Raw genomic sequence first — 18548 nt, 5'->3', positions numbered from 1 at the left:
AGAGCTTTTTTGAGTGGCTTGCATGCAGAAAAGTAACAGATGTCAGACAGAAAGGACGAATCTTTTTCTTAGTACCTTACAGCATCTGCAGTTCATTTTAAAATCAAAACGCCCTGCATCCTTTGATTCGTTCCTGAAGTTGCTTGGATGTTTCATTGTTCAGTGCATGACACCGGACTGAATCTACCCCAACTAGCATTGTGGTGAAAATGTCCCCAACTTGGGGTTTCTGTGCAGATCGCCTGCATTGTCACGTTCTGCTTTATTGCAGACCAGGGACAATGATTTTTCTCGCACATGCCACGGACATTGTAAAATACAGGGAAGGAGCTTCGTCCTGGCAAATCTAAGGCATGGGGAAGAGATAGCAACAGCTTTTCCTAGATTTATACCTGGCTGCCAAGTGCCGGTGTAAATCCCCTTTCTGCCCTGTGTTAATATGCAAGCCACATACGTGAGTTGCTTGTTCCTCGCTGTGCTGGGTGAGTGGAAGGGTCTTTCTATTGCAGAATTGGGGGTTCCTCCTCCTTTTGTGTTGGGGTTTAGTGCGGGAAGAAGGTTGCTTTTGAGCACGAATTAGAGACCATGCAGAAATTCCTGCTTGCTGGGTGTCAGCTCAAGTCTCAGCTTTTCTGTGCTAGTCGCTTGCGGTAGGAGCCCCCCCGCGCTCAGAACAATGAAAGGTGAGGAGCAGGGGCGGTGTGTCCCTTGGGTAGGGGCACTTCCAGCAATTAAATCACTTAAGGCTGGAAGGGGGGTGGAAATAACCCCTTTATTTTCTCCTCCTCATTAAACGGCAGCAGAAATGCGATTCAGAGGAGACTCGAGGCTGAAAAGAGCTTACCAAAGCCTTGTTTCAATGACAGATTTTTCTTTCCAGTCATTTCTTCTTAGAGATGTAGGCTGGTCCTGGGAATTGATTGATGGGCTAGGAGGGGGCTGCGGATAGGGGGAAGGGTGGGTTGGATCTCATTGCTAACCCTTATTGAACAGGCTGTCACAAAGAAACTGCTTATTCCCCTGTGACCATTCTTTCATAAATGCCAGTTTATTCTAATGTTAAACATTCAGATGCTCTGGTTCCTTCCATGATTTGACAGATTGAAGGGCTGACTTACTGGGATCTCCTTGTTTTCTGTCACCAAAGGAAACCTCACAGGGCTCAGAGGTTTAATTCATTGCCAACTGGTGTTTGGACGAGTTTTTTGGGGCTGAGTTGTGATTGCCATGTACCCCTTTGGCCTCAAGTCCCAATTTACTGCACTTTGAAAACTCCCAGGTGCACAAGCAGCTGGCTCTCTAGAAACGTGTTCCCTGCCCCCAGTAGTTGGATCCCTTTCAAAATGCAAGGACCCCTCCTACCCTCAGTCCCCCAGAATCGATACAAATCTGGGTCAGGGGAGGGGGAGCTTCCCAAATGCATCTGTCCTGCTCCAGACACAGCTCTTGCAGTAGTGTCATTTTTCTCTCTGCATTGTGGCTCTGCTTGGCTCTAACCTGTCCCTTTGCACTTCTTCTCTCCCCGTCTCCTTCCTGCTCAGCTTCAGTTCTTTAGGGTTCACCAAACTATGGAACTTGATTTTGGACACTTTGACGAAAGAGACAAGGCGTCCAGAAACATGCGAGGCTCACGTATGAATGGGTTGCCCAGCCCCACTCACAGTGCTCACTGTAGCTTCTACAGAACCAGGACCTTACAGGCACTGAGTAATGAGAAGAAAGCCAAGAAGGTGCGTTTCTATCGCAACGGGGACCGCTACTTCAAGGGGATTGTATATGCCGTGTCCTCTGACCGCTTCCGAAGTTTTGATGCTCTCCTGGCTGACCTGACCCGGTCCCTGTCCGACAACATTAATCTGCCTCAGGGAGTCCGTTACATTTACACCATCGATGGGTCGCGGAAGATCGGGAGCATGGATGAGCTGGAGGAAGGTAATTAGCATCGCTGTCTGGTGCAGTGAGGAGGCGGGGTGGGAAGGGGGCTGCACCACTTGGGTCTGCTGTTAAGGTCACATTTTCTTGGGCGCTCAGGGATGCTTCTGCCCCTCTGTGCACCCATCCACCCTCCCCTCCAGAGAGGTGTGGGAGAGGGTGGCAGTGCAGGGACTGACACCCCCAGGGTGTCCCCCAGCACGCTCTCTCGGGTGCAGATGTGAAGCCAGAGAGGTGTGTCTTACTCTTGGCTAGACATGGCTGTGTCCATCACTTAGGGGCTGTCTGAGGGTGTCCCCTGCCTGTCCAGGCTGGGGCGGGGGGGAATGTCCCAGATGGGTGCAGGGGGTGGCTGTGGAGTGATGTGGGCTTCCCACTGGGGTGGATGGGTATGAATGGACAAACAATGGGTGCTGGGGGATTCATGTAGTGTGTGTAATGGGGGTGGGAGAGATTTATGCACCCCCACACTGTATGGGGGTGTTCTGAGGGCTTTGTGCACAATGTGTGTGCGTAGGGGTGTGGTCAGGGACTTGAGTGTGTGTGGAGGGGGTGTGTTGGGGTGCGTGCAGTGGGTGTTGGGGGTGCATGTGGTGGGTGTGTGGAAGGTGGGGTGCTGGGTTTTTTACAATGTTTGGGAAGTGTATGGAGGGGTGTTGGGTTAATGCTGTGTGTTTAGAGGGGTGAGTTGATGAACAAGGTGTGTGTACGGAGAAGAGTGTTTTGGGTGGGTTGCACTTGGTGAAATTTGTGGGTTTATACGTGTGTATGTGTGTGGAGGAAGGTGTAAGGAGGCTTAATTGCAGAGGAGGTGTTGGGATTCCTTGAGAAGGTTCATGCAGAGGGTATGCATCAGGGTTTGTGGTTAGGGAGTGTGTGGAGGTATGTTGGGCTGCATCTGTAAGGGGGAGTTCTGGGGGGGATTCTTGCAAGGTGGTGTTTGTGGAGAGGGCGTTGGGAGTTCATCTGCTGCATCTGAATATGGTTCATGCAGGGTCTGTATGGAAGGGAGGTGTATTGAGATGTTCAGATGGGACTGTGTGTGTAAGGGGGCGTACTGGGGAGTGTTTCTGCCAGGACTGTGTGTGGTGGGGTGGGCTGCTGCAGTAGGTCTGTGGGGGAGTGTGGGAAGGCATCCCCTGCGTGGCAGGTCTGAGTGTACCCCTGTATCTGGAAAGGGTGCTGGTGTGCCTATTCCTGAGTGCCACTTGGACTGTGGGGTGAAGGATGAGTCAAAAATCAATCTTCCTGCCCTCTGGAGGGGGTGATCTGGGGGCAGGCTTACTGCTGTGGAGCTCAGCTGCCAGCCTTGCCTGTGCCTGGAGAGCTCCCTCTGCAGCAGTGGGCTGCTGCTGGGGGTGCTGCCTTTCTCGGGGAGTGGCAGCAGGACCCCCAGGATGAAACTGCTTCAGGGTCAGTCCTACTTCTTTGCCCAAGGCATGGCCGTGGGTAGGCTCTGCTGGTGGCAAACCCAAGTGGGACACCCGCACAGGGGACACCCGCAGCCACCCTGCTTTTCTCTTCCCTGAGCAATTCAGATATTCTGTTCTTTGTTTGGAACTGGAATGTCCTGATTACTGTTGCAGGAGGGGAGTTACTCTTCCCTGCTCCTTGATGTTTCCCCCCAAGCAGATGACCTGGCTGATTTGGTCAGCTACAGAAAATCCACAAGGGTTTTGCCTTCAATAAAAGACAATGGATGTGAGTGTGTGAGCCACTGAACTGCAGGGGCAGCCTCAGCAGTGAGTCATTGTGTGACCTTGACTAAAGCATCTCTCCCTAGAATTCCTGATCTGTCAAGTGGGATACTCGTTTCCCCAAAATACTTTGTAGGGACAAGCACACAGAATAAATATTGGTTTCCATAGAGGAGTTTTACTGGGAAGAAATTGCTGCCTTTCAGAGAGATGATGCAGTCGTAGTGGAGTTATTCTCAGCCCAGTTACAGCTGTCAAACGGAGGTGTGGCCTCCCTTAATTTTAGAGATTCTGCCATGTTTCATTCTGATCTCTTAATATGGCCACAGCCTTTCTCTAATGACACATCTCAGTTCTGCTTGTCCTAGGTTTTATGTAAATCTACAGGAATAACTCCACAGGAGAAAGTGCAGTTCTTTATTCTCTTTTAATACTCTTCCTCCATTTATACTCTTCCTGCTTTTTGTCAGTGAAGTGAAGGGACCTTTAGTTATACCTGCTTTGCACTGGGTTTTGCTGCAGGTAAGAAGGTACCTAGTTCTTGAAAATATCTTTTATTGGTTAAGGTACAGGCAGGAGATGCTGGCATTTGGCCAAAATGATATCTGGAAATAGCACTGAAGAAATGGCACTAAAACAAAAATAGGATTGTCTGTGTGGCTGGGTCCTCAGCAGCACATCAACTAGGAAAATACAATCTGAGTAGAGTCAAAACAAAGGAATCCAGTGTTTGAAAACGCAAAAGTAGATCTGCATGCTGTTTTGGGAATATTGTTATTGTTAAACTGTCAATATTTCTAGGGATGGCCTATGCATTTGTTGTAGAAAAGCAATCTGGGAAAGACATTGCTTTTGATTTATAATACCATGGTTGTAACCAACCTAGTGGTAAACTGTGCTGTTAGCCTGGGTGTTTGTCTAACTGTGCTAGGTACACACATGGAAAAACTGAACTTCAGAGAAATTGTGCTGTGACATACAAGAACAGTACATACACAAACAGTATATGTTTGCCATATAAATTAGCTTTCTGGTTGGAGACTGAGGGTAAATAAACTAGTTCTAGTCGCTGTAATGTGACTAATTTATAATTGTAATTTCCAATAAACAAGTAGAACCCAGGAAAAGAAGTAATCAGAGAGGCTCGGCTCATCTCAATAGTTTGATTGCAAAAGCTGGTGAATTACTGATAATATTTCATATCATGTTCTAAGCACTTGATTACTTTTGCATGACTTTAAAAATGTGCTTTTATGGTGTAGTCTGAATGTACTTCTGGAGGGCAGAGAATGATATTGCACGGTACCAATATCCTTGAGACAGACATTTCAGGTGAACAAAACCTACTTGGTGTGCTGCTAATTAAATAGGACTTGGAAATAACCCTTCTGGTCTCCAGACTCAGCATTCAGGGTTGTTCTCAAGGTTCTGGATGGATGTTTTGCTTCACCTGTTCCTTCTTGGACAGATTGGGAATTCTCTCTTACTCTTTGGCCACATCACTCCTAGTTGCCGGTTGGGATTTGTCTCTTGGTCTTTTCCTGTACTGAATCCTAAAGCCTCATGTTTTGGAAGGCCACCAGGACTCTGTCACAGAGGTGCTCTTTGCTGCCTGCTGAGTTCTTCCTCACCTGTCACTGGCTGTGTTTTTTCATACTGCCTTCTGTACCAGAGAGCTGTCTATGTCCATGTCTCCCAATGTCCTTCTCTGAAAATGCACTTGTTCCATTTTTCTTTTCCCTCCTTTCACTATAATGGCCATCTTCCATTACTGTAGTCATTGTCTTAATCTTGACTCCCTATTTTCAGCATTCAGTTCTAATGAATTTGTAAATTATGCACATGCTGCCATTGATTAGGACTGTATTCCTTCTTTATCTATATGCTAGTTTAATGCAGTACAGCCTCCTATTACTGCACTGTTACAGCTGGTCTTGACTGCAGGTAAATTGCTGACAGCATCTCCCACTTGCATAATCTCTTGGCTGAGTCAGGAGTGGATATTGGGCCCAAGTGCTACTTCTGTCATGGTGGTTTTAGTCAATAAGTAAAATCTTTGAAAAGAGCACCAGGTGATCTTTATTCCCTTTCATATTATAATTGGGTCAAGTAACCAAGGCTTTAGGAAGTCAATACATGAAGCTGCCTTTATAGATTATTGGTGAGCCACTGCTGTAACATTAATTCCGTGCCTTGTGCTGTGAGAAAACTTGAATATGAAAAATACTAAAGAAGTCATATGCCATCTTTTCAAACCTTGTTCAAGCTGATAGTAGAGCATCTCACATTATCATCCAAGTTTCTACTAAAACCTAGTTGCCTTTGACATCTGGACAGGGTACTTTGTTCCTTGGTTCATTTTAAGCCTTTATGTTGTAGACACATTGTGATGAGACTGCAGATTCTCCCCGCCTCAGCTCTGATGGCTTTATCTTTGAATGGAGGGGCTGGATAAGGGTGGAAGCTGATGTTACACATTGACTTCAGCAGCAAAGATGACTTAAGAAATTCTGTTCTTGGCCACGTGTTCCAAACTCGGGTTGCAGCTTGCTCTTTGTGGGTTAAAAGATTTTTTTTCTTTTTTAGTTTACTTCATAATTTTGCTGCTTTCCCATGTGGCCCCACTAGCAGTTTCTTGGCATAGTGAAAGGGATGGTGAGATGTAACTTGAAAGTGAGGGAAAGGCACAGGGCAAACTCCTAGCTGCTGAAGTAATTGCAGATCCCAGTTCGTCTCAGTACTGGTGGAGACTGGTTTGTTTCTCTGGAGGGAGGGACTGATAGTTTCCCAGAAGCCAAATTCCCCACTTGTAAAGGTAAGACATTTTTCACAATGTATTTTGAGACCCCAACTAAATGGGGCGTCCTGCTGTGCAAGGCAATATTTAAATCTGTAAGGAGAGCTCTGGCCTGGGGAGATTATGGTCTGAAGTTTCAAGGTGGAAGAAGGGATTATTACTGATGAGGAGCTGAGATGCGGAAAAGCAGTCTGACTTGTTTGTCCAAAGTCCATAGACAAAGATGGAAGTCAGAGCTCTGAGCTTTTTTGTTCAGTTGCTTTCATTCCCTTCCTGAGCCCTTTTCAGGGTCTGGTCATTGGTTTGGAGGTACTTGTATCTTTCAGGTATTTTATTATAAGCGGACTTTGGACCTGCTTCTAGTCAGTGCATGGTTTCATGTGAATTAAGCATCCCTTGCTGTGTGTGGTCAGGGTCAGAAATACGTGTGGAAATGCACCCATCAAATACAAATATAGCATGGATTAGAGGTGGTCAGTAAAGTCAGAAATGCAGACATGGATTAAAACTAGAACTTGGGAGACTCGACATTTAGTTGAAGCTGTAGAACTCCTTCCTTCTGAGCTCCTGGTATGCTCAGGCTGTTAGGCACAGCCCCCCTTGCATTGTGGTCAGAGGGCCCATCCGAGAGTGGATCTATGCCCTTCTCCTGTGTTGGGCTAGTTGTCTGAATTTTGTTCTTGCCTCAGATTAAACATAAGAAAAAGCTGAACATGATTTTGCTTTGCTCAGTGGGGTTTCATTGCAAACATACTTGGGCTGTGTGAGATGTTTCAGAGAGTGTTTCCAAGCTCTTTGTATCCTGTCATGCCCTGGGGAATCTTTTCCAAAATCTTGTCCAGGAGTGTTTAAAGTAATCATAGGAGGGACTCCACCCTGGTGCTGTACAGAGGCCAGTGTGTGCTGGGACCAAGGGGCTTATAGGAAGTATGTTGCAATCTCCACCCAATGTGTGCATCTTCCAGTTTGCCTGCAAAAGTGAAATTCATGTAGTCCACTACTGATACCTGTGGCACTGTTTTCTATGACTGTTGTCCTGACAGCTTGGCTAATTACATCCTATATAACAACACTTATCCTTCTGGTTCTGTTGTATTTGCTTGCTCATCCTGGCTGTCACATTGGGACTGGTGTGGTCCCATACATGCTTTATGGGCATCATGTGATTTTGAAGGTGATTTGTAATCACACATTTCTTTCACTTTTTCAACAGAACAAGAGGTGCTTTTCTCAAAGAAGAGCTCCCTGTGGAAAAGCCAAAGGAAGGAAGCTCTTCCAGAATTCATTTTGCCACAGTGGAGTAGGTCTTGCGGCAAAGATCCTTTTTAATGCATAAAGTAGCAGGAAGTTAATGTGTTTGAAACTAAAGGCCTACTTTAACACTGTATGTAATGAACTCTGCAAGGTGTTAAATCTACTTAATTCCTATTGAAGCCATAGTAAACGCCATGAAACATGAAAGCTGGGCATAGTAGCACCATCTCAACTTTGCAAAAGCAGAGTTAACAACTGAAATAATTGACTGCAGCCCACAGAGACTGTTTTTGGAAATTTACACTTTCAAAATGGCCTCAATCCAGCTTTCCTGATTTTTCTCATGAGGCTTCTGCCCGCAGTTCATTATACTTGAAAACTTGCTGCTGCATGCTGAGAAAGGATAACTTTTACTGAAAGTACAGCCTGTCATTTTTAGTATTGTCACAAGGAGCTGCTGTAACAGGACTGAAGGATTAGCACTCATCTTGAGCTTAGAGTTTTTCTAAGAAACCTTCTCTAAGGCAAACCTTATCTTTGCTGAGATCATTCCTTCTTTAGAAGCTGAATAATCACCTTGTGCTTCTATCAAATTGGTAGCACAGTAATGCGTAGGCAGAGTAATTCAGTGTGATACAAGCAATGGCTTCAAATAGCAAATATGCTTATCATGACTGAAGGTAAAGGTCTACAGTCAGTCCATCTATTGCTGAGGGCAGGATAGAAGGAATAAATAAATGCCTTGGCTCGTTTGGTGGCATGATAGAAATTGTGACACCTCTGGAGCATGCTGGCATGATGACAAGTGCACATCATCCTGCAGGGCTTTGGCTTTGCAGTGCAGAAAGGGCACTTTGCGCTGACCTGGCTCTGCACTTAAAAAATGCTGTCCTTAGCACCATTGGTGTCTTGCCCATAGCGTGGCGTTCAGCTTCAGGTTGGATCTTGTCGGGGTGATGCTTCTCACTCTTACAAAAGCCTTCTACCCCCAATGCACGAATGTGTCTCTTTGGGCCTCCCATCTGGGATTTTGTTTGGAAGTAATGACGTGGCTGTTCATCATACCTTCTCATGGCTTATAGCTGGACTTCTGCACATGTACACAGCTGCTTGCTGTCTGAAGACGTGTTCCTGAAAATATTTGTGCACAGATTTTTATGCTTAGGCTGGGGACCAATATAATTCTTGGAGTTGTTTCTTTTGCTTTTGACAAAATCTTATACCCTCTCCCTCCCCTTTCCTTCTGTTATGCTGTGCACGTCTTCTGCAACCATGCTGGGTCTATCAGTTATGTTTCTTTGACTGGCAAAATTGTACACCTTGACTTCTCATTATAGGCTTAGCATAGGTGGATGTAGCAGAGAAACCAAGAAACTGCTCTTTCTGTGGTAGCACTATTCCCCATAAGATCTCTCTCTTTTATGATCTTCTGGCCACAGTACACATCTTCAAAGCTGGAAAGTTCACAAGTCTCCTGCCCATGCTTGCCCAACCCTGCTACCACCTCATGGTGAGGTTTGGGTAAAACCCAGCAGTGGTAAATGAAATAGTATGTGTTCCTGGCTGCCAAATGGTAAAAGGGATGTGCCTCACCGAGGAACATGAATGATAATTTTGCTATTATTTTGAGGGCTGTAAACTGAGTTTGGGAAGACATCAGTTGAAGTGGTTTTTAAATCACTTCAGCTTACATCTTTAGGTTGGGTAAGAAGGAAAGAAAAGCTCTTTTTTTCAGGAGTTTTCCTGCTATAACTGCAGAAATTATGCTGAGAAGAGCTGCTGTTCTGAACTGTGATTCTGAATTGTCACTCCAAGGAAATTTCTCTCCAGTTTTAGAATTCAATAAAATATTTGCTAGGATTTGGGTTAAATGAATCAATGTGAGAAAGGGCAGATTACATTTTCCACTTCTGTCTGTGAGCATAATTTGAAAGGCTGATGTATATATAACCCAATACCACATTTGTGGAAACAAAGCCTAGGAGAATGAGTGTTGCCTTCATACCACTATTACCTTTGGTGTATGCTGTTGTAAATACACCAGACAGCAATGGTATGAGTGATGAATTTCAAATGAATCAGCTGGAAGTAAGAGTAATAGTACTGTGCTAAACAGACCAATAATCTTTTCCACATACTTTAAAACGTAGAATTTATTAATGGAAAACACACTGCAACACCTTGTGTTTATAGAACACGGTACAAATATACACTTTCTTTCATGGTGGCATCTTCTGCCCCACAGTATCATGTGCACACAGATGAAAGTCAAGCCTTGCAACACTTCAGTGGCAGATATTGCTGATTTGTTTTTCAGGTAGGGAAGCAGACATGCAGGTGAAGTCAGGACCTTCCACAGGCGGGCCTAGGGCAGGGATGAGGATAGTATTCAAATCACTTATTCCTAGCATTGCATTTAAACATAGAAATCCCTTTTCTCAAAGGATAATGCTACAGTTCTGTTGAGCACGCTTATAAGGGCTCTGCTGCCCAGGGATTATGGGCTTGGGAGGGCTCAGGTTCTTAGGGTGGCTAATTCCCTGTGAGCATCTCTAACTCCCCCTGCTGCACTTCACACTCAGTTGTGAAACTGGAGAGAAGCATAGGCCCCCTCCGTGCCAGGTGTTGCTTGGCTGAAGCAGATAAATAAACCACAACTTATCACTTATTAATCAGAAAGATTTAAAGTATTCAATGCTTCTGGAAAACAGTATCTCCAGTGGGAATTCTGTATAATGTATGGTACTCTGTGGGGTATCTTTATGTTTCATTTGAGTCAGATTTAAGAAATAGAAGGAATTAAGGAGCTTCAGCTGTAGGTACTACATGGTCAGTTTATTGAGGAGTTTTGCTGATAGCACACATGCCTCAAATATAGATTTTTTTATTGTTTGTTCACGCCACCAGAACCCGCTGCTGGAATTATTGCATTAGTTTGGGATACACTAGTTGGTAAAATGCTCAACTGACAGTGTTCGTCACAACCCTTGTTAGCTGTCTTCGCCCTTCTGTATTTCTGTCCCATCTTCAGAAGGGAAAACACAGTATCTGCTTCCTGTTGATAATTGATTTTGTTCATTTTATGCACTTGGGCAGATGGAGCAAGGCTGCAGTTGGTGATGTAAGCACCACAAGTCCACATCACTTTCTGGCAAACTGGGTACAAAATCAGGGTTAAAAAAAAGTTAGCATCCTGTGTCTTTTCTATAGCTGCTTCTGACATGCATCACTTGGCATTAATAAGGACATAAATACTACATAGACTGTTGTTTTAAGCCTATTAAAGCCTTCTGTTTGTGTACCTGTTAGTGGTCTCACCATACATTCTGTGAAGGGATTGTCTCAGTGTCTTCACCAAAAATGCATTTTGGTCAGCAGAAGGACAACTACATGAACACTATACTGGATGCATCACATGCTTGGAACACAAAATTCTGTAGAAATCAGTGGGCTGTTTGGAAATCCGTATTTACACCTTTGCCAATTGAATGTAACATTCTGCCTTAGCGATCCTGTGATGGAAAGCCAGACTCAGATGTTGGGTAGGCTTTTCAAAGATGTCCAGGCCCTGGTGTCTGCAGTAGGGACAAATAAGGAAATGCAGACAGTCTATTTATATGAAGAAAGATTTATTTTTTTCTTTTTCAAAATAGTTACATCTATATTTTGATTTCAAACCTATCATATTTGAAGAACTTTGTTCTGTAAGATGAGCTTCATAAAACACTGAAAGAAACTCTATAAGATTCTACAGGTACCCATGTTATGCCTTCAGTTTCTATTAAAATTTTATCTAATGGCGAGACAAAAGCTTTTTCCTCCAGCAATGACTGACTTTTTTTCATTGCATTCTCAAGTGCTCAGCAGCCTGAGTCATTTCAGACTAGACAGCTACATTCCCTTAGGGATACTGTTTTACAGTCTCGTTTTAGTTATAATTCTTCTAGCATCCATCAGATTTGCAGACCCAAAAGGAGATCCTACAAATCCTTTCAGGTGCTCTTAAAACCTTAGATAGGATCCTGTGAATTACAGAGAAAGCTTGAAACTAATTTTGGATGGGATAGTGAAGGGCTTTTTTGTGAATTACTATCAAGACTGTGTAACCCTTCTTTACCATGTCTAAATTTGGATTTCATATATTTTTGGTTGGTACCAGCCATATAAAAGCAAGCAGTGGTATTTCATGTAGTGTTTTATCTCAGCTGCCACTAGGTCTGTCCTCTAAAAAACCACTGACATTATAATGAAGCATATTTGTTATGTCTGCTAGATTTATCAAAGCTGTTTTCGGTAGAGACGTATTCAGTATCAGATTTTCTTTATTTTTCAGGCATGACACAAAAGGTACTCTGTGGATGAATGTTGATATCTTCTTGGCTGGGGATAACAGGATGAAGTTGTAGCTAGGTGTGTAAAGATGGAGTGGAAGCTGGCAAATTTACAGAATATTTTAGGTGATAAAATAATCTCGTGTTTAGGAGCTATTAGGCAGCTTAGTTGCATCTTCAGGTACCTACATCCCTTTATAACTGTCAACCTTCTTTAAGTCCTAGTTCATGTGACTGGTAGTATGTATTTGCTGGTGCAAGCCATGGCTGGCTGACTTAATTTGGGGAAATACTAGTCATATTTTAAATAAGCATAACATAAATATAAAATTAAAATAAGACAAAATGTTTTAATAACAAACTGTCATGGAAGCGCTAATGAAAACAATTATTCATGATTTACATGATGAATGGGGGGAATGTACAGTGACTTTTTCAGCAGTCTTACGGTAGTAACTGTAGAATTAGACTGGTGTTCATTTCTTTCAAAAGGGGAGAGTTATGTCTGCTCGTCTGACAACTTCTTCAAGAAGGTGGAATACACCAAGAATGTCAATCCCAACTGGTCTGTCAATGTGAAGACATCTGCCAACCAGAAAGCACCTCAGTCTCTGGCCAGCAGCAATAGCGCCCAGGCAAAAGAGAACAAAGATTTTGTGCGTCCCAAGCTGGTAACCATCATCCGCAGTGGGGTGAAGCCCCGGAAGGCAGTCCGTGTGCTCTTGAACAAGAAGACTGCCCATTCGTTTGAGCAAGTTCTCACCGATATCACTGAAGCTATAAAACTGGAGACGGGAGTAGTCAAAAAGCTGTATACCTTGGACGGGAAACAGGTAGGAAATTTTACAGATGTTATGTCTCTTTCTTTTTCTTATCTTGAGGCTTTGCTGACTCAGAACAATTTTTGAAACCTAAAATTAACCTGACATGATCACTACCATCTGTTCTCTTAGAAGTCAGACTTCTCATGCCAGTGGTTAAGTTACTAAATTTTCACTGATATTAATATCAAGTAAAGAATGCAGCCAACCGTCTGAGTGAAACAGATGCTCCATCCTGCACGCCAGCGTGCAGTGCGTGTCTTCCGGACTAGCTAAATAAATAACATGGGGAGTTCGGCTCACAGCCACCAGTTGATTTGGCTCTGAAGTAATTGCAAGAAATCTCAAGCTTTGGATTCGCTAAGTGAAAATATGTTGCTTGACTTTCCTTGCCCTCAGAGGAAGGCTTGCTAAGATAAAGTAATTGATCTAAGCATGCGCTTCTGGCTAACTCAGTAATTAGCAGAAAAAGCATGGAACTGTGTTGCGTTTTCTTGACAAAATGCATAAAGAGATAACATGCAGAAAGGGACTTGGGTCACAAATATTTAGTGGGTCATCATAATGTGCTTCATGTCTACATTTTCCTGGAACTGAAGGAAACATCTGTCTCTTGTTAGCAGCTACACAGCAATAAGCCATTTCATATTGCTGTACCTATGAAAATGCTTAAAGGAATGTGGCGGATATCTTTGGGGACTGGGAAGAGCTGGATTCTTCAAAGACGATTCTGAGCTTGATTTAACAGTTCTGTGTCTTCTGTAACTGAGAAATGGTTTTATTTTTGTCACTATTTTTCTTGCTACAGATTCTGGAGTGAGGCAGCACAGCTCTTGTGTGCGAGTTGCATGCTAGCTTTAAATTAACTCTCTTATCTCTGGAGAAAATTATTCAAATACTGGTTTTTGAAATACTATGCCAACCCTAGGCAATGTGTCCAACTAACGTGCAACTTTATGTATTAAAGTGTTCATCCTTCCAAACCCAAATACAGGCTCATAAAGTGTCCTGCACAGTCCAGGTGCACTGCCTGGGAGCTGAAAGTAGTGTGTCACACCTGTCTGATATTCTTGCTTTGTCCCGACCTCTGCATTCTGCACATCAGCGGCTGCTTCCAGCTTCATGTATACAAAAATTGTATCTGCCTGTCAAAGCTTTTCTTTCCACTTGTCTCAACCCAGCAGTTTTTCTTCATAAAATGTATATTTCATACATGAGTGTGTGACTTTCCAGCTAGACTGTCCATGGATATAGTAGCGAGATGCAGATAAGCAGTGATACAGGGAGTGATGTACTGGAAACCTTGGAAGTGGCTGGGGGAAGAGGAAGGAGAGTCAGGTGATCTGTCCTCACTGGGGAAGTCATACATAGGCACAGGACCATGTGCTGTGAATCACTGCAGCTTTACAAAGGGTTTAATAGATGGATCTAGCCTGAAAGCAGTTGCTTACTCATGCGGACACACAGAGTCCTGTTGCTGTCACAGTTGTGAATGAGGATCTTGATCTCAACCTGTAAGTTGCCTCAGTTCTTTGAGAGCAGCCAGCATTTTGGAGGTGAGATGTTGCTTTGGGTGGCATGCAGAAACAGGGATGCCCCATGAGTGTCCATCAAACTGCTCTCTTCTCCACCTTTTAGCTAGTTACAGGAGGAAATGGTGTTTCCCCCTCCACCTCTGCCTGGAGAGGAAGACTGAATCAGCTCATAAACTGAACGGAGCTTCTGGCCTGGTGACTGGACCAGCCTGTGAAATGGTGTTAATTCCTAAGTGGGGATTTGGAAAACACTGCTTGCTTTCAAGTTACAGATTGCCTAGAGTGTGTGTGGAGTGAACTGCAGTTTGTTGCTGGAGTGGCTGCCTTGCATGGAGCTACAGCTGAGCAAGGGGCACAAAGATCTATGTAATTTAACAATTCCTACTGCAAGTTGTTGTCCATAGCAGACACCACACCATACATGGCTCTTCTTGAGTCAAAAAAATAAAAGGCAACCTTGTTTTCCTCCTGTCAAGCTCTGACAGCTGTACCAGTGACTGGTGCCTTAATTCAGCACTGTTTTGACTGGGGCAACCTGACAACTTCACCATCAGTTTTTGTTGCAGAAATGTGATTTCACTAAAGTCTGAATAAAGATATCACATCTAACTTGTTCACCATATTATGAGATGTGATATTTCATTGTGTGTTAGACACACCACTGGGAGTTTCACCGTATGCAAATGCAAACACAGTATTGCAGTTATTGAAAAGAGTGAGATTTTGTGATTTGACATCAATGGAATGTTTGATTTTTGTTTGCTGCATTGGTTATTGTTGAAGCTTCCTGAAGAGCAAACCCAGTTCACTAAGGCTTTGTTTTTATTGGAAGATTTCCTTCAATGTTTGTTTTTAAAATATAAGTTCATTTGAAATTTTCCACCTATGCGTGTTTAATGTTTAAGCTAGAACTAGAAGCTTCTGCTGTGGGTGCAGTGTTTGCTGTTTCCGTGACATACTGCTCCACAAACTCTGACCTTCTGATGTGATCTGTAAGAGGTTTTTGCATGTCTGATTCTGACATTAGAAAGAAGTTTTTGAATACCTAATTCTGACAAACAGTACTTTATTTTCTGGAGAAAATATTCATGCAAAAACGCAAGCTGCTCAAAGCTGAAGTACTGACAAGAATTCTGACAGTCTGTCTCTTTGAGTGTCATCAGAGGCACGTTACTCCCTCTGTTGTGAAATGATAAAATTTACAAAAGGAATGTACAAAGGAAAATTATCCTTCCTCAGTCCATGAGCTGTAACTTAATGAGGGGAGATGATTATTTTATTTATAGGCTTTTCCATGGTGCTCATCAGTAGAGTAATCAAGATGCTTTAGAAGTACAGATAGTAGTGGCAATGACAGAGTGGTGTGTAAATAATTACATTTCTATGCACTAAAGACCTGCATTTGGAGTGAGAAAGCAGTTAATTGAGAGCTGCATGGGATGTGTTTAAATAAGTGTAGCACTCAAAACAACAGTGAGGTTCGTTTTTTTAAAGCAGATTTTGTTTCTTTTTATGTCTTGGGTTGTCTGTAGAAATATGGCCCTTTCAAAACTGCTAAATTAGTATCTTGTGTTTAAGTAATATCTTTAACTTGGTCTTGCACATACGTGTAATGCTTTGTGCCTTGTCTGTCTGTATTCAAGCTCCTTTCCTCCTTGGAGTATATCATCACCTCTTGGTGGGCACCCTTGAACTCAAAAGGGGTTTCAAATTGTTGACCAGGAATGAGTCATGTCAGAGAATCACAATAGAGATTTAACTTTTGAACTTTCAAGGCCCTATAGGAAATGGTATAGGTCAAAGAATTCAGTGCATTCAACAAATACTACAGTGGATCAAATTCAGCATTTGGTTCCATGACTACAACTGCTGTTATGTTATGTATATATGTGTAATATATATCATTAATATATACATATGCAGGATTGAATTTGGTGTGATCTGTGGATCATTTTGGAAAACAGTTGTTTTGGTACATTCCTCGTCTTTTTTTTTTTTTTTTTTTTTTTTTTAAACACAATCTTAGTTATATCCAGTGTTCCAAGTAAGTCTGGATTCCTGGGAGCGCACTGGCTACTTTACAAACATGTGATGATAGTTTCTGCCTCATATCATTAATAAAACAAATTAGAAATCAGAATTTGAGACTGTAGATGAAGTTGCATTCAGATATTTTGAATGCAATAGTCTGAGCTAGACTTTGCATACTTTTTGTATATTTCAGTATAGATTTGTGTATATATATGTATTTGTATAGATTTACTGTCCTGATTGTGCTTGAGCGTCTCTCTCACCATGGTGTAGAATAAGTAGGTTTTTTTCTGGAAAAAAGGAGGCGATTTCATCACTGAAAGCCCAGTGCCTATCTTCTGCTTTCTTGCAAATGCTGTCTGTCTGCATTCATTTCTGCTTTTAAGAAAGTGACCTGTAAAAGCTAATGTCTTCTATACATATTAAACTTCTCTTTTCTTGCACTATCTTGTATTCTGAAGTCTGCAAGTTGTTCAGCAAATATTTGAAGGTATTTAGTAACAAAAATCAGTCCTATTCTTCTGTGATTGCCTAAGCAGGCAATGCTCTGGATTGATCAGAAATTAATCAGGCACGTTCAATTGTACTTTAGCATTAAGATATTTTCTGTAGTGTGGAATTCCTTCTGCTTTTTTCTCCAGGTGATGTATTGCCATGTCTTAACTAAATACCCTATTCTGTGACCCATCAATTAGCGTCACCAAATAAGCAGAATAAGGTGCAGTTCAGAGCGGGGAGAGCTTGTGCGCTTCAGTTCCACATGAATACAAATATTCTGGTCAACACGCAGGGAACTGAATGTGGTTTTAGCCATAATAACATTCAGTGATCCTTCTGGACTTTGAAATCTTCAGGCACAGGGAGAAGTCACACATGGTATTCATTGGCTTTTACCTAGCCCAGACAAAGTACTTCTGTCTGAGTGTTAGCTGTCTCATCAGATGAAATTACATACGTTTTCATATGTCAGGGCATTTGTGACTGTGCTCCTGAAAGAATTTCTAGTCTTAATGAAATGGTCCCCTCTAGCAGTCTTTGCTTTGATAAGGATTTCATGTGGCAGGTGATGAGTGAAGTTCATCTTTCTGTTTGCAAAGCTGATGCAAATGCCTGGGAGGCCAGCCTACCTCTCCTGTCCAGAGAAGAAGTTGCCATTTCATTCTAGATTATTTACATTGAGGAAGGCCAGCAGCCACTGAGGGAAAAGCAGAATGACTAAGCTAACAACATGTTAAAGGTTGAGACTTTGGCATCGAAGCCAACAAAGCAGTTGATAAAGCCACTCCTAGTACTGCACTAATAGTAAAAAACTACCTTAGATGCATCCATACAAGTTGCACTAGAGAAACCAACCAAACTTTGGAGCTGCCACACTGATTTTAAGCAGGTCTTTGGAAAAGTAAATATTTCTCTAGTAAAAATTTCATTGTTCCAGTGTCAATGCTAGCAGTAGATGAAACTCTGCAAGGATAGTGCAGCTCTATTGATTACATTAATGAAATTGTATCAATGTAACATAGAACAAGGTTTGTACCAAAATATACAAATGCCTTCAATGGCTGTAATCTGTAATTGGTGCTCAGGAAGGTGACTATCTCCATGACATGTACCTAGTAACATCTGCATTGCTCAAAGATCAGAGGGGAAATATTCCCTCTAGAGCCCTGGAGATAGTCAACTTACACCCTGAGGCATGAGGTTTGAGGTTACAAAGCAAGCAAATTGGTTTGCGTTATTACACATGTCGAGGGGTAGGATGTCAGAAACTCCTTGTCCTTTTGAGACTAATTGACTGCCCTTTTGGATACTGAAAAACTGCATTGAAGTAACCCCAGAACAAAGCAGTTTCATGCGTTCTTGCAAAGCTGGGATCTAGCCCCAAAGCAAATGGGACAGAAGAGCAGGAGATGGGTGCAAGTGGTGTTTTGTATCCTGCCTCCTGCAGAAGGCTCTGCAGCAGCTGCTGCTAATAGGGGAGAGTCCCGTCTTCCATCCCTGCTGCATAAAGCTGTAACAATAAAACTGTATCTGTTTTGCATCTTTTTCTCAGTCTTTTCTTCCCAGTGCTTCTTGTTAACTGCTGAGATTTGGCAGGCCTTGCATAAATCTCCCATTTTCATACCAAGAGGACAGGTCTGGATTGCAAGCAC

The 18548-nt window shown here is 42.8% G+C and overlaps 1 protein-coding gene across 3 annotated transcripts in view; it reads left to right on the top strand.

The window, feature by feature from the left end:
- The window catches only part of DCX (doublecortin), a 143062-nt gene that overhangs the window by 57790 nt on the left and 66724 nt on the right, over window positions 1-18548 (top strand). The window contains exons 3-4 of one of the 3 annotated variants that reach the window (XM_080365914.1): window positions 1542-1932; window positions 12504-12844. In XM_080365914.1, the coding sequence (XP_080222040.1) occupies window positions 1569-1932; window positions 12504-12844 (705 nt within the window). In that variant the 5' untranslated portion in view covers window positions 1542-1568. Of the gene's footprint in view, window positions 1-2; window positions 1933-12503; window positions 12845-18548 lie in introns of those variants that run through there. The other 2 variants (XM_080365913.1, XM_080365915.1) reach the window with 2 other exon arrangements.

This window comes from Falco punctatus (assembly GCF_963210335.1).
Source record: "Falco punctatus genome assembly, chromosome: 15".
Taxonomy (NCBI): Eukaryota; Metazoa; Chordata; class Aves; order Falconiformes; family Falconidae; genus Falco; species Falco punctatus.
This window is presented reverse-complemented; position numbering and strand designations above follow the sequence as displayed.